Below are 22,683 nucleotides of genomic sequence, written 5' to 3' on the forward strand. Positions count from 1 at the left end.
TGAATGTGACATCCGGAGTCAGACCTTCTGGGTGGGGTTCTGGCTTGGCACCACTAGCTTTGTGATCTTGGGCAAGTTACTTAACATTCAAAAGCCTGTATTTTGTATGTAAAATGCTTACCACAAAGCTGTGCACATAATAAACACTCAATAAATGCTGACCATTTAATTTTTCTGTATATTTTAATATATTTTCCAGTGAGTGCCTCGAGAGGGCACCTCAAGTGAGATGCTAGATAAAGCTTGCTTTGGAGGGGGAAAGGACTCATCCTATTTAGTCTTTCCGGAAAAAAAAAGTCAGAACGCCAATCTTGGTTTTTTCGTATTATTCTTTTTTTTAAACAATTGGCATGGTATCAGCGATGTAGAACATCGAAGAATTAACTTTGCGTTGAAATGAAGCAAAGTTTCAACTCGTTCTGTAGCAATGCAGTTGTCTTAAAATCGAGTTAAATAAAGCCTGCCACAGACTTTTTGTATGTTTCATGATTTCAGGTCATGGAGTCCTCCATTTTAAACAAGATAGAAAACGTAAAAACATATTTAATAGGAGAATCCGCGTGCTCTGCACTCAGTGGCAGCCCAGCTGAGCTAAGGGAGGACCTGGACCAAGCCAAGACCCAGATTGGAATGACAGAGTCCCTCTTAAAAGCTCTATCTCCTTCCGACAGCTTAGAGATCTTCACTAAACTCGAGGTATGTCCCAGCTGTGTCTCTTCGTGGTTCAGATTTATTTTTATACTTGTTTCTGATGGCTTTGACCTCTTGAAGTTAATAAACCTAGTTACTAAAAAATGAAAGCCAAGGGCAAAAACTCAGAAAAACAATTTGTATATTTAGCAGTTTCACCTTTGAATTGCTTGGGGGACAGTAATTATTTGATATTAAACTGCATTGTGTTATACCTGTACTAGCTAAGGTAAAGCCAATCCACCCAACAGAAGGTCATTGAGGTTTTTACAAAAACAATGGAGATGTTATGCTTTGTATAAACTGTGCTCATTTTGAGACCTAATGGTTGTTTGTTTATGTATTTAGGAGATACAGCAGCAAATCCTACAGCAAAAGCACAGTATGATGTTACTTGAGAATCAAATAGGTTGTCTGACTCCTGAACTCTCTGAATTAAAAAAGCAATACGAAAGTGTCAGTGACTTGTTTAATACCAAAAAAAGTGTTTTGCAAGATCACTTTTCTAAGTTATTGAATGGTGAGTGCGATGTTTCTCCTAACTCTTTCTGGGAATCTGGAAGTATGAATAAGTATTGTGAATGCGAAGGCTTATGTAAGCTTTACTTACAAATGGTTACACAGATTCTAGTTAGGAAAAGGATTTATTTAATTAGTTAGGACTTATTCAGATAACTCTTTGGAGGGGATTTATGCCTATGGTAAATAACCTCTTTTCCTTTAAAGTCCCAAATATTTATTTCATGAAAGAAGGTCACCAACATTTTCAGATTTGATCTGCTCAGCGTAGTGAGTAAGTCTAGGGACATGTCTGTGAGCAGGCTGCCCTTGCAAGTGTCTTTGGGTGTCCTATGTGCTTGGAAAGGAGGTTTGGTATAGAAAATATACCACAGTTTGGGGCACCTGTGTGGCTCAGTTGGTTAACAACCGACTATTAATCTCAGCTCAGGTCTTGATTTTAGGGTCATGAGTTCAAGTTCCGCACTGGGCTCCATGCTGGGCGTGGAGCCTACTTAAAAAGAATAAAAAAGTTAAAAAGAAAAAGAAAATATACCACAATTACTCTCTAGAATCTGTTAGCCTCAGAGTTGGGTTTCAACTTATTACCCACTTTATACAATGACTGTAGTAGCCATGTCATGCAAAGCAAGTGTCAAATTTCTCAATTTAACAAGGTGTTTGAAGTCTCCCTTGAATGAATGCAGCTTTCTTTGTTTTTTCCTGCAGATCAGTGTAAGAATTTTAACGACTGGTTTGGCAACATTAAAATGAACCTTGAAGAGTGTTTTGAATCATTAGAAACAAAAAAGAGTGTGGAACAAAAGCTACAAAAACTTTCTGTAAGATCTATGTGTATATATATATGTATATACTTTATAACTAAAATTTATCAAAACTAAAGTGCTAGAGACATAGGGCTGTATTTAAGTAGATAAAATCATTACTTTGGGGGTGCCTGAATGGTTTAGTTGGTTAAGCATCTCATGCTTGATTTCTGCTCAGGTCATGATCTCAGGGTTGTGGGATTAAGCCCCACCTTGGGCTCCATGATGAATGTGGAGCCTGTTTAGGATTCTCTCTCTCCTTTTCCCCACTCCCCACTCAAGCTCTCTCTCTCCAAAAAAAAAAAAAAAATTTACTTCGAATTACTAATTTCTCTACAGAGATAATATTTCCAAATAACCAACTTTTCCCCAAATATTTCAAAATTCCATATTTATTGGGTAAGGATGCAGGCCAATTAAACAAGTTGTATTTTCACACCTAGTCTAAGATGCTATTTAACTTCGTGTTTACCGGTAAATCCAGTCAACTTAAAATTATATTTGATAAAAAATAAAGGCTTTACTTAATGTGGCTTTTGATTCCTTTATTTTCTTGAGAGAGATCTCTTGACTTATTATTATTTTTTTCCTGAGTAATATTTAAAACATCTCAGTTGAGAGGCACCTGGGTGGCTTAGTTGTTAAGTATCTGCCTTCAGCCCAGGGTTCTGGGATCGAGCCCCACATCAGGCTCCCTGCTCAGCAGGAAGCCTGTTTCTCCCTCTCCCACTCCCTGCTTGTGCTCCTTCTATCACTGTGTCTCTCTCTGTCAAATAAATAAATAAGGGGCGCCTGGGCGACTCAGTGGGTTAAAGCTTCTGCCTTCGGCTCGGGTCCTGATCTCAGGGTCCTGGGATCGAGCCCCATATCGGGCTCTCTGCTCAGTAGCAAGCAGTGAGCCTGCTTCCCTGCCTCACCCCCTGCCCCCTGCCTGCCTCTCTGCCTGCTTGTAATCTCTGTCTGTCAAATAAATAAATAAAATCTTAAAAAAAAAAAAAGACTCAGTTGCACTTTACTATAGCTGGTTGAACTGTAGTGTTAGGTAGCCTGAAATAAAAGGTAGTATGCATGGGGGCATTTAAAATGCTTACCACATCCTTAAATCTTGATCACTTTAGGCTAGGTTTCTAGTACTTTAGTGTTGATGATAAGTCATACTCTCAAGCTTATGAGTGGCACTAAATGTTCTTTGTTTGATTGCTTGCTTTGGTGATACTGTTCTTTACTGATAAAAATTGCCTTTCTGCTCTTTTTTGTTTAAGTCCCAACTTTTTATTTTTTATCTTTTGCCTTTAACTTTGCCCATGGCATGGGTCTTAGCAATGGATGCTCAAACCTTGACCCACAAACACTGAAATAAAATGTGGATTCGGGCAAAGTTAAATGTGAATTCGCTGTTTAGGTTTACATGTTGATTTCCATAAGGGAGCAAGTATTTAGAAGCTGGGCAAAGAAAAATGAAGCTTTCCCAGTCTTATTCCTACTGACATTCTTGGTGACCCTGCATTATTTTTCTTGATCCATTTCCAGTGAGTCAGATGTAAACACACATTCTACACCTAACAAATTGGTCATTCGCGTTTGCAGTTAGCCTTGTCTGCATAGTTCTTCTCTTGTACTGGGTGTTTAAAAAGGTGGCCCATCTCTGGAAAAGCATCGTGGGGGTTATAGAGACGATACTTTGACTTTGCCAGTAGAACATCATTGACTTTCTGTCTTTCTTAAGGATTTCTTGACTCTTGAAGGAAGAGGCAGTAAAATACAGCAGGTGGGCACTGTACTGAATCATGTTAAGAAGCACCTGCCCAAAGCCCATGTTAAGGAGCTTAACAGTTGGATTATAAATCAAGAAATCGAATTAGAAAAAATGGAGTCCGTTTGCCAGGCCCGAGCAAAGGAGCTTAATGACTACTTGCAGCAGCTGCTGAGGTAGGAAATAAAGGCAAGATCTAAATAACATGGTACCTTTATCTGTTCTGTGCCTCAGTACAGCTGACACTGGGATATACAGTCACACAAATTTCACAAATAAAATACATATTTTCAAATCAAAGTTTGTCTCTAGAAGACCGAAGTTAAGAGAATTCGTCAAATTATCTAATATGGTAATAGTTCAGGGGAGAGTCCAGAACTGTTTTCTGTTTGTTTCTTGCTCCTCTGATACATTTGTATAGCTCGTTGCTTTTATAGAATCCCACTATAATACAGGCTATTATTGTTCGGATTTTAATGTTACAAATTAATTTTTCTCTAAAGAATAACAAAAAAAAGTGGTTAAAAACCTGGTTAGCTTCTGAAATTCATGCCTACCTTCTCTTCATAGACACACTTTTTGCTTCCGTTCTATTTAACATATGTTAATGTTCTTTTAGACTCCAGGATGACCACAGCAATCTGAGCAAGTGGTTGATTAGTCAAGAAGAGAAATGGGAAGAAATGGAAAAATCAGGAGAGAAAACTGAGCTATTTTGCGAAGCTGTAGCTAGAAAGAGGTAGAGCTGATCTCGTACGAGTGTATTTTCTGCCAGCGTGGTTTCTTACATGGTGCTGTAGCTGCTGTAAACTTTCTGTGATGTTTATTTACATGTGTGTAATGTTATTGCAATTAATGTTAATTTGTTTTTTAATTGTTAATTATTAACAATTAACTTAAGAATTTACAATTGTTAATTAACAATTAAAATTAAACAGTTAAAATTGACAATTAACAATTAAAATAATTGTTAATTATTAACAGTCATGTTAATTCACATGATGTGAATTTACAGGGAACAGTTTGAGTCTCTGGCCCAGATGACCAGCTCTTTGAAGGAATGTGGGCTTACCGAAGAGGAAGAAATAGTAATGGAATCAGCACATTTGATTGATAGGTACCAGGCATTTTTGAGACAATTATGTGAAATTGATGAAGAGGATAAGTTACCTCCTACAGAGGACCAGAGCTTTAATGATCTCGCACATGATGTTATTCGCTGGATAGCAGGGATTAAAGAGTCCCTTATGGCTTTGAATTCATCGGAAGGCAAAATGCCACTTGAGGAAAGAATCCAAAAAATAAAGGTATATCTGTGGGAACTGAATTTCAGAGGTCAGAGTGAACTCTAATTGGTTTTTTTTTTTAAGATTTTATTTATTTATTTGACAGAGAGAAATCACAAGTAGATGGAGAGGCAGGCAGAGAGAGAGAGAGAGGGAAGCAGGCTCCCTGCCGAGCAGAGAGCCCGATGCGGGACTCGATCCCAGGATCCCGAGACCATGACCCGAGCCGAAGGCAGCGGCTCAACCCACTGAGCCACCCAGGCGCCCCTAATTTTTAAAAGATTTAGAGGAAAACTACAAAGATTTGTTTCTTAATGGAAAATAGGATCACTGTGGATTGGCTGAAGGCATTCAGATGACTGTGCTTAAAAGGCAGAAGGGCTGTGTTGGATCTAAAGTTATCTTAAAGCAGACAGAGGAGAGACGGTATAGCCTCTCTTTGTAAGGGCAGTGCCTACAGAGGGTGGCAGTGGGAGTTGGCTCAGATGTAAAGAAATATATGTATGTCAGTACAGAGAGGCATCAGCAATGTCCAGGGCAGGGCTAGAGAAGAACTCTTCTTCACAGTGAATAGGTATGGTTCATAAAGATGATTAGATATCGAGTGTGTTGTGTGGTTCATAAAGGTTATTAGGTGCTGAGGGGGTTGCAGAGGGCAAGGAAATCTCAAGCTCCACCCGGCTTACTTTTTACCCGAGGGGAGATTCAATAGACAGGGGAGATTCAATAGACGTTAGTCTATTGTCGTTAGTTAAACATGCAGGGGATAGAAGCACATGTGCGTAAAAGGAACCTGGAAGGATTGAAATTAACATTAATCAGAGCATATTACAGGAAGCAATGGTTATGCATCATGAGCTCTAAGGGTTGGTGAAGCTCACTGAAGTAATTGGGGTTATATGTGAAAGGCTTTCCAGGGGATGTGAATCTGGAGTTGCGTTTCCAATTAGGGAGAAACTTGATTGTTTAGAGCAAAGGAGGGAAAGAGAGGAGCAGGGAGTGGGAATTAATTATGTTGTAGCCCGGGGACAAGAGTTGACAAGGGGCACTGCATTTTCCTGTGGGAAGCCCTAAGTCTCATCTTAAGTGTATAAAAATGTTGTGTTCGGTTGTTACCTTAACTCTCTATCAATAAATAATGGAGTGAATAGGAAGGATTTGCCAGAGTCTTTCAGGCCTCTGCTTATTTGAAGGCAGTTGAAAATAAAGATGAGAGAAGGAATGCAGTGAGATCAACCTGAAAAATATTTATTGAGAATCAGTTCTGTATCATGTGAAGGAGATAGCATTGTCCTATAAAAATGAGAAGATAATTTTGAAATCTACTCTGCAGTTACTCTAAGTATAACGTATATAAATCAAAAGATATCATATGTACTTTCCCTAAGTAATACAAATGAGTTTCTAAGTTCTGTTTTATTTAATTCAGGAAATCATTTTACTAAAGCCTGAAGGGGACGCTAAAATACAGACCATCATGAGTCAGGCTGAGAGCAGCAAATCTCCATTGGCTCCAAAGACCCTTACTGATATCAAGAATCAGTGGGACAACACACTCCATTTAGCCAACACATATCTAAGGTAAAGGACAATGCCTTCACTTATTCATGGCTTTCATTACACTGTGAAGCCATAACAAGTATGTTTTGTCTGCCTCCTGGATTTGGATATAATATCTATTGGGGAGAAAGTCCGTAGTGTCAGGGGCATCCACAATGTCAGAGGCAGAAATAAAGACGGAAAGTTCTCTGGATCAGATAGGAAATACCCCGTTTTAACTGTAGCAGTGTTTAGTTTGGCTGGTTCATCAACCCATGGAGTTCTTGGTAACAAATTAGCATTGTCTATCATTCCACCTTCAGCACTGCTTCTTACCAAAACTCCCCTCCCCCAGACAATCTCAGTAGTCTGCATGATATTACTGTAGAATAATTATCCTTTTAAGTATATATTCTAAGAGATTCTTAAATGTATAAACGTGGTAAATGTCTGAATTCAGTGGACATAATTCTGGTGAAAATTTTTAATTCATATCACATCTTAAATGATACATTTATTGTTTAGTGGAAATGTGAATTTTATATTTTTTTCTAGGAAGTCAGATCAAAACTAAATTTAAAGTATAGAAAGTATAAACTAGTTACTTGGCAAATGTACTGGATAATTATTTATTTTAGTTATATGAGAAAGAGAAATGTAAGATAATATAATTTTAAGCATAGTAAAAACTGTAATGGTCTGGAATCTAAATTATTAAGTGTTTATTCTCAGGTCAAATTATGTAACAAAATATTTTTTTAAATAATACTACAAATAATTTCTCTCTTGATTTCTGAGCTAGACTTAGTGCTATTTACAATGTCATTAATGCCAAAAGGAGTCTTCGGGAATAACTAATGTTAGTGTTATTTCAATGCTTTTTATTACAATGTATGTTATACATAATATGCAGAAAGCATTCCAATTTGCTAAGAGTCATGTCATTTCTAAAATATTTGTTCAACTTAGCCATCAAGAAAAGCTTCTGCTAGAAGGAGAGAAGTATTTACAAAGTAAGGATGATCTGAGATTAATGCTCACGGAACTAAAAAAGAAGCAGGAAGTGGGCTTTGCGCTGCAACATGGTTTGCAGGAGAAGAAAGCGCAGCTAAAAATTTATAAGAAATTCCTCCAGAAAGCACAAGATTTGACGTCTTTGCTAAAAGAGTTAAAATCTCAAGGAAGTTACCTCTTAGAGTGCACTAAAAATCCCAACTTCAGTGAAAAACCTTGGCTGGAAATAAAGCATCTACATGAAAGTCTTTTGCAACAGCTCCAGGTGAAATGGTCAAAATGAAATTTCAAATGATTGTCATAATTATGCATACTTACGTCATTTTTGTATGTGGAACCATTTTTTGTTCTTTTGGTAAATCAGAACCTTCTAACATTTAATTGATCATTTTGAGATACAAATACTAACTCCTTAATCTGTCAGTTTTGCTAGAAGAATACAGTGCCTATTGTTTGATGATGATGTTATTTTTTCTCCTCCGGCTTCTCCTTTTCAGGGGTCAAAGGGTTAAGATTTTTTTTTTTTAAGATTTATTTATTTGAGAGAGAGAGAACAGGAGAGTGTGTGAGCTTTATCTCATGACCCTGGGATCATGATCTGAGCTGAAACCAAGAATTGGACACTTAATGGACTGAGCCATCCAGGCACCCCTAAGATCTTTTAATGTACCTCTCTGAAAGAGATGTTGTCAAAGTGATCCATGCATCCACCAATCCATCCATTTGTCCATTGGACAGATCTATCCACTGGAATGGTTTACAGTTAACCCTTGAACAAAGTTGAGGGGACAGGGCTGTTGAGCCCCCCACAGTTAAAATTTGTGTATAACTTCTGACTTTCTGAAAGCTTAACTGCTATTAGCCTACTAGTGACCAGGAAGCCTTATGGATAACACAGTCGATTAACATGTATGTTGTACGTTATATGTATTATACATTGTACAGTAAGCTAGAAGAAAGAAAATGTTAAAATCACAAGAGGAGGGGCGCCTGGGTGGCTCAGTGGGTTAAGCCTCTGCCTTCAGCTCAGGTCATGATCCCAGGGTCCTGGGATCGAGCCCCACATCGGGCTCTCTGCTCGGCAGGGAGCCTGCTTCCTCCTCTCTCTCTGCCTGCCTCTCTGCCTACTTGTGATCTCTCTCCCTCTGTCAAATAAATAAATAAAATCTTTAAAAAAAAAATCACAAGAGGAAACGCATTTACAGTTCTGCACTGTATAAGATCTATGCATGATTGGATCCATGTAGCTCAAACCCATGCTGTTCAAGGGTCAGCTATACATTCATGATTCTGTATAAACCTCCTCAGTTTCCCTCTCTTGAATGGTCTGCAGTAAAAGAGATAAGAGATGTCAGCTTGCCACTGAGGGGGAGTGTATTCTCATAAGAGAATTATCTATATTTTGCATTTTGGAAGTTAGATTCAATGTAAGAATCCTGTGGATGAGAAATCGTGCTCTATAGACCGCAGGAGATGTACAGAGATGAAGAGAGATCCACTTGACTGAAGGGGTTGAGTTTAATAATTACTACTGTTCTGATCAGGTGTGGCCACCTTATGTTCTTATTCCAGGAAGAGAACTTCAAGGTGGGTTTGCTTTTGAGTTAGGATTACTTGTTCCTAACACACAGTGTTGGAATTTAATACTTAGGGAAGGAATCCGAGGTTAGGCTGATCTCAGATAGCCTCATTTCCAGCTGTGGATATTTGGTTATACTAAGAAGGATAATTAAGGGAGCTGCTTTATTATAGATGTTTGTGATTTGATGATATAATTTGAAGCATTTATGTTTTGTAAACCTCTTGAGAAATAAATTGTCCTCAGGAATGAAATGAAGGCAAAGAAGCATGGGGGAAACAAATGTGATTTCAATAAGCCATTTTCAGGGGGACGGAGGAGATTTTACATCGAAATATCTCAGCTACTAAAAACTTTACTTAAATTTTCTGGACAATTTATGGCCCTGTTTCAAGATGAAACAAGGGTTTCTGAACAATTTAATTATATTTCTGAGTGAGAAAATTCAGAGACATCATGGGTGAATTGTCGGTGGTTTTATTTTTAGGATTCTGTGCAGAAATTGGAAGGTCATGTTCAAGAGCACCACTCATACCAGCTTTGCATCACAGACCTGAATGCCACATTGGATGATATCTCCAAGGAATTTGCCAGTTTTTCTGATATGCCTGGGGATCAAATAGGTGTTGAGGAAAAACTACAGAAACTGCAGGTATTGATCAGTGTCCAGACATGATGGGCATGAAAACAGAATCGGTATTAATTATAATGAACAAATCTGTGTGTTTGGTAAGAAATCCAGTTACTCTTCAGGTAACGAAGATGACTAAGGTTCTGACTAGTCATAGAAAATGGGAATGCTCTTTTTTAGTGACCAAGTCCCTTTATAATTTGCATTGAACGTTTCCCTGCACTCCGGACCCTCCGAGACCATTCCACCATGACCAGTCTGTACCTCCCGGAGATCTTTGTTTCCAAGACAGCACAGTGATTCCAGGAGATACTGGAGAGTCAAAGAATGTATCTGATGCCACAAGACCAAGGGGGAAATGCTTCAGTTTTGCATTCTTTATCAGGGGTGGATGGGAATTGTATCATTTTTACCTTATTACTTTCCATACTCTCGGTCTAAATTAGAGCTCTCTCCAGATGTAAGGCGTCCAAACTCCTCTCCCTCACTTCAACAGCCCCTAGCCTTTTGCAGTGAGGATCATAGACAACCCTTTACCCACATCCTCAAAACACATTCCTTGGATTCTCACTCTTTGCTTAGCCAATGTCAGCAAACCTGAGAGGTGTCTTCTAGAAGAAAACAAAGTAAAGCATTTTCTCAGCTACTTCTTTGACAGCTCCTTAACTGGAGATTTCATGGTGTTAGTCTCAAAAGCAGCACTGCTGGCCCGAATGTGAGAGTTCTCTATCTCTTTTTTTTTCTTTTCTTTAAGTTTTTAAATTTATTTAAGTAATCTCTCCACCCGACATGGGACTCAAACTCGTATCCCTGAGATCAAGCTTCCCATGTTCTTCCAACAGAACCAGCCCCCTCATCTCTTTCATTTAGGGGCCTAGAAATCAAGCAAGCCCTCTCCTCTGTGGCCTGACATTGTGACAGGCTACCTCCCACCCCCCCTTTTTTTTTTTTTTCAAGATTTCATTTATTTATTTGACAGATAGAGATCACAAGTAGGCATAGAAGCAGTCAGAGAGAGAGGAGGAAGCAGGTTCCCTGCTGAGCAGAGAGCCTGATGCAGGGTTCGAACCCAGAACCCTGGAATCATGACCTGAGCTGAAGGCAGAGGCTTTAACCTACTGAGCCACCCAGGCGCCCTGTTACCTCCCTTTTTAACAGCAATTATTTGACAGATGTTCAGGGCTCATCATGTCCACAGTACTGTTTAGGGGCCATGGATAATTAAGAAAAGTGTTAGATGTGAGCCCAGCTCAGTCTTCTCCAGAAAAATTAACATAGAGCCTCTGTTATAGGTAGAAGAAATCTCAGAGGCTATCAAGTTCAGACCCTTCGTTTTATATGTGATAAGCTGGGTTCTGGAGAGGTGAGGGACTTACAAGTTCACCCAGAGCAGGGGCTACTGCTCAGGTCTTCTCACCCCATGACACACCTCTACTTAGATGTTGTAAACTTATATATCATTCAGTATGTCCAGAAAATAACTCAACTTCCCTTTCTCCATCTCCCTACCAGTAGGCCTGCTTTTTCTTCTGTGTTCTCGGACTCTGAATATTTCTACCATCTCTCCGGGCTTCAGGTCAGAAACCTGGTTGTCCATCCTCTCCCAGACTCCTCAGTTTAGTCAGACATTAAGTGCTGTCTCTATCATGTCTGGAATATCTGTACAATTTGTTTCTCCCCCTAGACCCTCCATTATTGCCTCTTCAGAGCAAGCCCTCACCTCAGACACCCCTGCATTGAGTTCCGAATAGGCTCTCTGCGTGCACTTGCCACCCTCTCCATGGCAACATCCCCATGGCTGCACCCGGATCATTCTAAAATGCAGTCTGGATCTCCCTTCTTCCAGCTGAATTTGTTTCAATGACTTGTGCAGACTTGTTAGCACAGTTTTCACGTTCTGTTAGAATTGTCTGTTGACTTCTGTGTCTCTCTCACTAGACTATAGGAACCTGACTTGACTGTGTTTTGCTTATCTATGTAACTTTGAAACCTGTCATAATAGGCTGCCTGGCTGGCTCAGTTGGTGGAGCATGTGACTCTTGATCGTAGGGTTGTGAGTTCGAGCCCCACACTGAGTATAGAGATTACTCTAAAAAGATTTTTTTAAAAGATTTTAATTTATTTATTTGAGACAATGTGAGTGTGAGCATGGGGAGGGGGAGAAGCGAACACCCTGCTGAGCAGGGAGCCCAGTGTGGGGCTGGATCCCAGGACCCTGGGATTGTGATCTGAGCTAAAGGCAGACACTGAACCAACGGAGCCATGCAGATGCCCCAAGATGGCTTGAAAAATTTTTTTAATTAAAAAAAACCCCAAAACTATCATAACATTTGTTGCTAGTTAAATGAACAAATACAGGAATACTGTGTAGTCTATTAGGATAGTGACTGATAAATACTATATAATTCACCTAGTAACTTTAAGGCTTATTCTATTTCAGCAGTAACATCAGTAACTATTATAATACCTCACATTTCCTTTTGAGTCTTAAGGTCTCAAATCAGCCTGGTTTGTTCATGCGTTGAGTCAGTATTGATCGAGTTCCTGCTATGTTCCAGATACTGCATTAAGTCATTGATTTAAGCTTTACTCTGAATTGTAAATATTAGTACTAGATTCGTGTGGGTACATTCTAAATGATTCTTCTATTTTCAGTGCTTTGCACAGAGTAGGCACTTATTATTTAGTATTTTGATTGTGTAAAAAGTCTGTCTCTTGAACAAAATATTACTTAACAAATACGTGTTGATGCCTCCTACGTTCCAGGAACTGTGTTGGGAGAATTTTCTTTGTTACTTCTGATTAACTTCTAGTATCTTATAAAATCTGTTGGAGATTTAGATCTGGGATGGCACACTGGTTTACATTTTGCCCAAAGTTTCTTCTTTGTGATATGAATTGGTAAATTTTTTACACTTTCTGCTAGTGGAGCAGAATACTCTGTGATTTATAAAAGTCAATTAACTCTCGTGACCATTGAACAGAGGTACTTTTCGTGACAATCTTTTCTCCACTTACAGGAACTAGAGAATAGACTCCGTTTGCAAGATGGCACACTAAAGCAGATTTTAGCTTTAGCAAACTCCATCAAGCAAAATACATCTTCAGTGGGACAGAAGATTATTAAAGATGATATAAAATCACTTATGTGTAAACAGAAGGACTTGGAAAACAGACTTGAATCTGCCAAGCAGGAGACAGAAAATTGTCTCAATAGCATTCTCAACTCAAAACGCTCATCAGAACAGAGAGAAAAGTTTACTCCGCCAGGCAGAGAGAAGGAGGTCACTTCTGAAGTGCATGAGTCCACTCAGGACTCCAATGCACTGGAAAAGTTTGAGGAAGACTGCAAGATAAACAAGGTAAGTGCTAATGATTGCGTCTCTAAGACATCGCGTCTGAGAATGAAGAGGTGTTGGGCTTTGAAAAGAGGATGGTAAATCAAGCCTTCTGATTTCATAATTAAACCCTCAGTGTGCTGGCTATTTATGATGCCCACTCGTAAGAAGAGCCCTTAGAAAACTATCCAAGATTTCAGTGGTGAAATATTACTGTTTAGTCTGTTAAAATGTCAGTCATCAATTTAGGTTGATTATTCTCTCTGATATGTAATCAGATACAGTTTCTTGGGTCAAGAGCACAAAGGCAAATTAGAAAAGGCAAAAGAAAAGAAAGTGTGTTCTATCCATTTTCGGAGGGAAAAAAATCCCAAGAGCCTTATTTCTTTTTTTTCTTTCTTTCTTTTTTTTTTTTTTTTTGTGGATTTTATAATGAAATCAGAGACTACTTCAAAGGACAGTTTCCTTCTTTTTTCTCATGTTAACCCTATACTGCAAATGCATCTTTAAATGTTGTCAGATCCCTTGGTATGAGAATACCAACATTCAGGCTCCTGATTTTCCCTAGGGAGAAGAAAGAAGAATGTTGTTTTGTTTTCATTCTCCTATGGCTCTTAAAGTTCTTTCTCACAGGGTAGAGATTGAAATGAAAAAGGCACAGAGAACCATCCAGTAAACCATATTTGAAAGGGTCTTTCTGTTAGGCAGCCTCTCACAGTCCAAGGTCCAGTGGGACATTGGCAAAGGCTAGACCATTCAGGTGTAAGTTCTCATCAGCTTTTTATGGACTATGTGATCAAAAGCAATGAAAAGAATGTGCATTTCTGTTGTCTTCTTAAAACAGAAGTCCATGAGGGTGCCTGGGTGGCTCAGTCAGTTAAGCATCTAACTTCGGCTCGGGTCCTGACCTCTGGGTCCTGGGATTGATCCCCAGGTTGGGCTTCCTGCTCAGCAGGGAGTCTGCTTCTCCCTCCCCCCACCCCCGCCCCACTCATGCTTTCTCTCTCTTTTTCTCTTTCTCAAATAAACAAGTAAAATCTTAGAAAACAAAACAAAACAGAAATGCATGGAAGATTATAGGAACCAGATAGTGTTCTCTAGAAATATGTAAAACCGTAAATGCCAATGGAGCATCTGTCTGGCCATGAGAAAAGACTTACTAAATCCCACAAGCAGTGTTAGATATCGCTAAGGAAAATGTCTTAAGGAATGGAGGGCCCATACCTGCGACTCCTGAGGAGTATATATAAAAGAAACTTTCTTAACAGTATTAAACAGCAGTAGTTAAGTGAGAAAGAAAAAAAAAACAAAACAAACCTGAGTGCTTTCTATCCTAATACATGATGTTGCTATAGGGAGTTGCTTAATAACTTTTAAAATTAGCTTCTCAGACCCATTTTGGCTGTGAGCCCCCAAAATACAGTAGAGTATATTGAAAACTAAATAAAACTTATAATCCAATAATAAGAGTTTTTATAATTTATTAAGCATTTACTTGATCTTGAATGATGAGTTATTTATAATTTATGATACTTCATTAAAATATTTTTCCATTGAATCATGTAAGACAAATATATTGTAATATAAATTTTTATTTGATTTGTGATGCCTTGTGTCATGGTCAGAAGACTCATGTTTGTGAAGGAGAAAATAAGCTACTTTTATTTATTTATTTATTTTTAAGATTTTATTTATTTGACAGATCAAGAAGAGGCAGGCAGAGAGAGAGAGGCAGGGGGAAGCAGACTTCCGCCTTAAGTAGAGAGCGGACACAGGGCTCTATCCCAGGACCCTGAGATCATGACCTGAGCCAAAGGCAGAGGCTTAATCCACGGAACCACCCAGGCACCCTGATAAGCTACTTTTAAACCTAAAAAAGTGATAGAGGTACTTCAGTCTTCAAGTAGGTTTAGGGTAGAGGAGTGGTTTGGGGTAGAGGTTTGTGGTTTTAATTCTCTAGAAATATTTTATTGTGACTTTTTATTCTTTTGTGACATGAATCTTTTTTTTTTTTTCCTCTGCTTGTGCTTTTATTTCCTCTACTCTAAGTACTGGCTTGATATACTTTATTCTATATAATAGACTAGCTTTGCGCAGTGGCAGTATCGTAGCCAATGAGGTTTATCCGAGGCGCGATTATTGCTAATTGAAAACTCTATATAATAGACTATGAAGGACCAAGAATAGTTTTAATGTTGAGCAGCTAGTAAAGGCGATCAAAACATGCATAAACATGTGTAAGACTCGAGTGTAAAGACTTAAGCAGGAGTCTCTGAATAACATAAAAGCACCATTTACTGAACTGTAAGTCTGATTAATCAGAAGCTATTATGATAGTGAAAATAAGCATTTAATTGATTAAAAATACTTTTCAAGGCCTCTTTTGTGCTAATCATTCTGCTCAAATATGCCATCAGTTATCATGGTTTTAAAATGTAACACTAATTATGGACTCCTGGGTGGCTCTGTAGGTTAAGCGGCTGCCTTCAGCTCAGGTCATGATCCCAGGGTCCTGGGATCAAGTCATGCATCGGGCTCCCTGCTCAGCGGTGAGTCATCTCCCTCTCCCTTTGCCCCTGTCCCCTGCTTGGCTCACACACTCTCTCTCAAATAAATAAATAAAACCTTTTGAAATATTAAAAAAAATCTAACAGTGACGAAATATCTAATTAATGCTCATTTCACATGCCTTTTTAGGATCTACAGGGGTTTTTGTCAGATCCTTTAAAATTGCCTCCAGAAGAATTTTTAGGAAGTTTTATTTTCTTCTACTTTTTTCTTTAGTAAATTCCATTCGATCTTAGAGTTTTGTTGAAGGTGTGATTGCATTTGTCAAAAATTGCGATTATAGTATGTATGTATTTCAATCTGTTGCCAAGAATTTCATTTTTTTAAAAAAATTTATTTATTTAATTTTCCGAGATTGAGAGAGAGAGCATAAGCTGGCAGAGTGGCAGGCGGAGGAGGCAGAGAAGCAGGCTCCCCACTGAGCAAGGATCCTGATATGACTTGATCCCAGGACCCTGGGATCATAACCTGAGCCGAAGGCAGCCTCTTAACAGATGGAGCCACCCAGGTGCCCCTCCAGGAATTTCATTTTAGATGAAATTTAGGCGATAACTTAGATCTGGACCTTTGGTTGACTTTTTCTTTAATAACTCAATATTAAGGGAAACCTGGAGGCAAAAAGAAATTGCAGCATGTAAACTGAAGGATATGGGTGCTTATGATCCAATATCTCTGGATATTCTTATAGAAGTGACTTTCTAAGAGTTTTTAAATATGAGGAGGCAGAACTGCCTTCTATCTTCTCTTCCTGTGTAGGCAAAACAAAGTAACAGATTAGGATATGGAAAAATTGAAGACTGACTAATCCCTTCAGATCTGAGGTGTCCATAAAGGGAAATGGTAAAGAGGAAGAAAAACGAAAGTAATACATTCGTAGTTTGTTATTATTCTAAAAACTCATAAAGCAGCATTACAAATTAACTGGTATTAAAGCTTCTTTCTTGCCCCCTCGTTCCCCAGTGTCAACCTACGTGATGTAATTGCTCCTAAAACAACCTTTTGCCTATAATTACTTCTTTTAATTCCTTGTCATTAGGTGTAATTGTTAGTATATCTGAGTTTTTTTTTTCTTTTCAAAAATTCCTGAGCATTTATCATTTCAGTGTTTAAGAAGGCCTTCATAGAGAAATTCTGAAAAGTAGCTAGTCGCAGATACAGGGAAAACATGTCAGGTGTCCTGCTGAGGGTGAGCGACCAGAAACACAGTAGAGTCAGGGAAAACCACTTCCAAGGTAAAGAACTTTCAGTCCTGGGGTAAATGATGTCTATTTTTGGTGTTATCCTGATAATTCAGTAAAAAAAATTTTTGTTAATAGAAACACATAGTTGGGCCACATGCCAGCTCTGTCTTGGAAGTGTACTACTTTGCTGGGTTTGGCCTGTATACAAATATACAAATCTTGCTTCTTGCTCTGGAGGTATTTTTCGTAATGCAAGATTTATTCCTTTACAGGACAAGTGACTTAGATCGTGTATGTGGTGTTGACATCTGTGAGCAGTGTACATTGGAGAACATGTTCCCAAGTCCTGAAATCTTATAGGCTGGGGGACCTTAGAAACTTTCTAGGCTAACCCTTGTGTTTCAGGTGAGGGAATTGAATCAGAGATGATAATTGGCCGAGTTTATACTCCAGCAGCCCTGGGACTAGAACCCATGTCCTCTACCCAGCCTGATGCTTGGTGGCTTACCCTTACCATTTTCTTGAATGCATTGTGTGGGTTGTTAATTGAGGCTTAATATGCTAATATACTGTCAGACTCAGTGAACCTTTATTGAGTTCTTGGGTCTATTTTGAACCTTCTCTACTCTCAGTAAACCCAGCCAAAGCCTATTGCTCTCATTCCTAGCAGATGTCTGGCCAACAAGAGCTAGATTGGCAGATCCCCAGTTTCTTTCTACTCTGCCTTAAAACCCACAGATGATTCATCTTAACAAACAAAAACTAAATAAAATGCTCTTATTTTTTGCCCATTATGATTTCTTCTACACATCCATTCAGTAAAAATTTATTGAGCAGACAATGAGGGTTCAAGGGTAAGCAAAAATAGGCATGGTCTGTATTCTCACTGAGCTTCTAGTCTAGAGGAGGAGGCATATATTAATCAACTAATTAACTAATGAGAGCCTGATTACTGAAACAAAGTGAAAGAAGACTAGTTCCATGACAGTCTGTAATAAAGGAGTCTGACCTCAGCTGTAGTCAGAGCTTCTCTAAGGAGACAACATTTGAATGGAGACCCGAAGGGTGGGTTGGAGTTAACAGAGCTTAGGGCTGGCTGTTGGGACGATTTTTGACAAAGAAAATAGAATTTCCTCTTGTGGTGGGAGAGAGCATGAGGAGTTAGAAGGGATGAAAGAGAGAGTGGAGGCAGAGAAGAGTGACAGAGTGGGGGCCTGAGAGGTAGGCGAGTCTGGCTGCATCACAGGCGCCTGATAGGTCACGTTAACATTGTAGACATGACGCTGGCACAGAGAGGCAGCCTCTGAGACTGTGTTGATCTGCCTTTCGATTTGTCACTGGTGGTGATGATGTATGTTTATCTCTAAATTGTTTTTCACTGCTTCATATTGGGATGCTTTAGAGAAGAAAGAAATATATCCTCTAGGCTTGTATGATACTGTCCTACTGTTAGCAGGTTACAGGTGATAGATTTTGGCTTCTCACTTTCCTAGAATTATGATAGCCATGAGGCCCCTGTCCCTGAACAGGGCAGGGGATTATGAAGCTGGTGCCAGTCTTCCTTCTGTTGGCTGTTTTTATTTGTTTGCTAAGCCAGACTTGGAGCTCCATTATGTAAAGCCCATTGTTTTAAATGTGAATGAAGAAGGTTTACTTTGTGACTTAAGGCACATATAGATAAAAATATCGTGCCCCTGCCCTTAAAGAGAGTTGATGATACTCTTTCTCTCACTTCCTATTTCTTTTCCAAACAGGCCAAACTCTAAGGAAAGATATGTGGTTGAAAAAAGTAGCATTTCTTTAAAAATTAAACATAGCTGGTGATATAACTCAGCCAGTCTTTTGAGAGAACGGTCATTTTCCACTTTAAATTTTTTAACCTTAAAAATTCCATTTATGCTCAGAGGCTCAATATGTACACTTTTTACACTGTTTAAAAGTTACACTTTTGGGGGCGCCCAGGTGGCTCAGTCGGTTAAGCATCTGTCTTCAGGGCTCAGGTCATGATGCCAGCCAGGGTCCTGGATGGAGCCCCGCATCGGGCTCCCTGTTCAGTGGGGAGTCTGCTTCTCCCTCTCTCTGCCCTCCCCCCTACTCATGTTTTTTTTTCTCTCTCTCTCAAATAAATAATCTTTTTAAGAAAGTTATACTTCTGTATGTTTATGCTAATTAAAAAAAAACTTTTTAAAGGGAAATTCCAGGAGAGGTGGGGAATGGAAAGAATCAGATGTTTAGGGTTTTAGGGGTCATAAGGACTCATGAGAAGCCATGTATTGAAGTGGATATTCCATAACAGACATAGGCCCTTGAAAAGCTTATACTCTGGAGAAAGATAGACCAGAAAATCTCTAACCCAGAGAAAGGACTAGGACAAAATGTGGGAAGAAAAGTTCTCCCATGAAATCGAAACTTAACCTATATCTCAAACAGGTTTAGAGTTCAAGTCTATAATACTTGCATTATAGAGTAAGTCAAATCAAGAAATGAACAATAAATTCAGTCTCTATGTCTGTCATCTACATACCCACCTACCTACCTACCTGTCTTCATGGGATACTTGGAAGAAGCAAGCACAAATCCACAGAAATAGGTCACTTCTATCAATTAGGCCAAAAGAGTTCCCACAGTGAAATGAAAGAGAAGTCTGATATTGAGCTAGTACCAATGAGTTAATCAATCAGGCAGTGATGCATACAAAGGAACAGTCTACAGGGAAGGGACCTCATTACTACAAATGAGAGGAATTAGTGCATTAAGAAAGTGAGATTATGAATCAGTCTGGAATATATTATACAATATGTTTAAAATGATTAGTGATAGAAAAGATGGATTTGAAATCATAAGAAGAAAGTAAAATACTTTGAGAAAAACGGTAAGATTTGAGAAAGAACCATATGGAACATCAGTAAATAAAAAAAAAATTAGTCATTGAAATGAAGATTGCTCTGGATAAGTTAAGCAGCAAACTTAAACTGAAGAGAATTAGTTATCTAAAATATATGACTGAGAAAATTACCCATAATCCAACACAGAGCTGTAAAGAGATGGAAAATAGGAAAGAAAGTTTGAGACCTAGAACATGTACTGACAGTGAGATGGTCTAACACAAACCTGAATGGAGTTGTAGGAGAAAAGAGTAGAGAAAATAAAATAAAAGCAAGCCTGGGAATTTTCCAGAATTGGGGGGAATTATAAATCTTGAGTTTCGGAAAGTACAGAGAGCCTTGAACAAGCTAAACAATAAATCACTAAAGCCAAAATGAAGTATCTCAAAGGCAACCAGACTAAAAGTAATTATGTTGACAATAAATTTTTCAATACCGAAAGCCAGGAATAGCATCTGCACAGAGCTGGGAGAAAGACAGTTATTAGCCTGCACTTTGATACCCAGTTGAACTATCATTCTGGAGTGAGGCAAAATACTTGAATTTTTCTGACAAAGACTGAATTTATCAAAAAACTCACCCAGGAACATATTACAGAACTTAAATGTGAAAAAAAAAATGTTAAAGCCTTTGCAAGAAAATATAAAGAATATTTTTATGTTCTCAGAGTAGAAGACATTCTTAAGCAAACTCTGAAAACAGAATCCAAAATAGGAAATGACTGATGCAGGTGACTGCATTAAAACATTAAACTCAGGCACTTGTGTGACTCAATCTGTTAAGTGTCTGCCTTCGGCTCAGGTCTTGGTCCCAGGGTACTGGAATCAAGCCCCACATAAGGCTCCCTGCTCAATGGGAAGCCTGCTTCTCCTTCTCCCACTCCCCCTGCTTGTGTTCCCTCTCTCATGGGCTTTCTCTCTGTGTCAAATAAGTAAATTAATCTTTAAAAAAATATATTTTAAAAAAACACAAAAACATTAAACTCTTGTTCAACAAAGAAATCACATATAAAGTTTAAAGGCAATCTACTGGAAGATAATAATTGCAGTGAACAAAACTATTAGGAGATAAGTATCCAGAATATAAAAATAAACACCAAAATCACAAATCATCCCAGTAAAAAATAGATAGCAGATATGCAAAAGTAATTCATAAAAGGTCATATGGCCAATGAACATGAGAGTAGCTCAGTCTTTTTTTTTCTTCAAGTATAATTGGCATACAATATCCCTTTAGTTTTATGTGTACATTATTATGATTTGATATTTTTATACATTATGAAATGATTCCCAGGATAAGTCTGGTTATCATCTCTCACCATACAAAGTTGTTAAAATATTACTGACTATGTTCTATATACTGTACATTACATCCCCATGACTTACTTATTTTATAACTGGAAATTAGTACCTCTTAATCCCCTTTATCTCTTTCACCCAACCCCCCAAGCCCTCCTGACTCTGGTAACAAGCAGTATCTATGAGTCTCTTTGTTGTTTTGTTTTTAAAGATTTTATCTGTCCACTTGAGAGAGACATAGTGAGAGAGAGAGAGAGAGAGAGCATGAATGGGGGGAAGAGGGAAGCAGAGGAAAAGGGAGAAGCAGACTCCCTGCTGAGCAGGGAGCATATTACTGGCCTCAACCCAGTACCCCAAGATTACAACCTGAGCCAAAGGCAGACACTTAACTGACTGAGCCACACAGATTCCCTTGGTTTTTAAAATTTTTGCCCCCCCCCTTTCAAAATTAAGTAAGTTCTGTGCCCAGCGTGGGGCTTAACACTCAACCCCAAATCGAAAGTCGCATGCTCTATAAACAGAGCCACAAAGGTACCCCTCTGTTTTGTTCTTTTAGATTCCATGTATGCGTGAAGTGATACAGTATTTGCTTTATCTGTCTGACTTGTTTCACTTAGCGTAATACCTTCAAGGTCCACCCATGTTGTCAAAAATGGCAAGATTTTATTCTTTCTTACGACTGAGCAATATTCCATTGTATATATACGCTACACTTTCTTTATCCGTTTATCTACTGAGGGACACTTCCGGGTGGCTACCATATCTTGGCTGTTGTAAATAACACTGTAATGAGCGTAGGGAGACTGTATCATCAAATTGGTGCCTTTGTTTTCTTTGGATAAATACGCGAAAGTGGAATTGTTGGGTTGTATAGTATTTTTACTTTTATTTTTTTGAGGAACACTCATAATGTTTTCCGTAGGGGCTAAGCCAGTTTACATTCCTGTCAGTAGTGTATGAGCGTTCCCTTTTCTCCACATTCTCACCGACACTTGTTATTTTTTGCCTTTTTAGTAATAGCCGGTCTGCCAGGTGTAAGGTGATATTCTCATGGTGTTTTTTTTCCTTTTAAAGATTTTATTTATTTATTTGACAGGCAGAGATTACAAGTAGGCAGAGAGGCAGGCAGAGAAAGGGGGGGAAAGCAGGCTCCCTGCTGAGCAGAGAGCCTGATGCGGGGTCAATCCCAGGGCCCTGAGACCATGACCTGAGCCCAAGGCAGAGACTCAACCCTCTGAGCCACCCAGGCACCCCTCTCATGGTGGTTTTTTAAAAAATTAACTTTTATTTAAATTCAATTAATTAACATATAGTGTATTCTTAGTTCCAGAGTTAGAGTTCAGTGATTCATATCACGTGCGCTTCTTAATGCCCCTCACCCAATTACCTCTTCCTGCCACCCACTTCCCCTGCAGCAACCCTGTTTGTTTCCTAGAGTCTCTTATGGTGTATCTCCCTCTCTGATTTCATCTTTTTTTATGTTTCCCTCCCTTCCCCTATAATCCTCTGTTTTGCTTCTTAAATTCCACATATGAGTGAAATCCTATGATAATTGTCTTTCTCTGATCGACTTATTCCACTTAGCACAATACCATC

The 22,683-nt window shown here is 38.8% G+C and overlaps 1 protein-coding gene and 1 pseudogene across 12 annotated transcripts in view; both read left to right on the plus strand.

Moving 5' to 3' along the window:
- The window catches only part of SYNE2 (spectrin repeat containing nuclear envelope protein 2), a 328,121-nt gene that overhangs the window by 150,429 nt on the left and 155,009 nt on the right, over positions 1-22,683 (plus strand). For all 12 annotated transcript variants that reach the window (XM_059182293.1, XM_059182290.1, XM_059182281.1 and 9 more), the window contains exons 36-45: positions 496-696; positions 1,039-1,210; positions 1,918-2,030; positions 3,742-3,944; positions 4,388-4,507; positions 4,784-5,075; positions 6,484-6,635; positions 7,563-7,872; positions 9,674-9,838; positions 12,838-13,179. In XM_059182293.1, coding sequence (XP_059038276.1) covers positions 496-696; positions 1,039-1,210; positions 1,918-2,030; positions 3,742-3,944; positions 4,388-4,507; positions 4,784-5,075; positions 6,484-6,635; positions 7,563-7,872; positions 9,674-9,838; positions 12,838-13,179 — 2,070 coding nt within the window. The remainder of the gene's footprint in view (positions 1-495; positions 697-1,038; positions 1,211-1,917; positions 2,031-3,741; positions 3,945-4,387; positions 4,508-4,783; positions 5,076-6,483; positions 6,636-7,562; positions 7,873-9,673; positions 9,839-12,837; positions 13,180-22,683) is intronic.
- Positions 15,241-15,405, plus strand: LOC131837328 (U4 spliceosomal RNA; annotated as a pseudogene).

The sequence above is a fragment of the Mustela lutreola genome, chromosome 7, assembly GCF_030435805.1.
Source record: "Mustela lutreola isolate mMusLut2 chromosome 7, mMusLut2.pri, whole genome shotgun sequence".
In the NCBI taxonomy this organism is placed as follows: Eukaryota; Metazoa; Chordata; class Mammalia; order Carnivora; family Mustelidae; genus Mustela; species Mustela lutreola.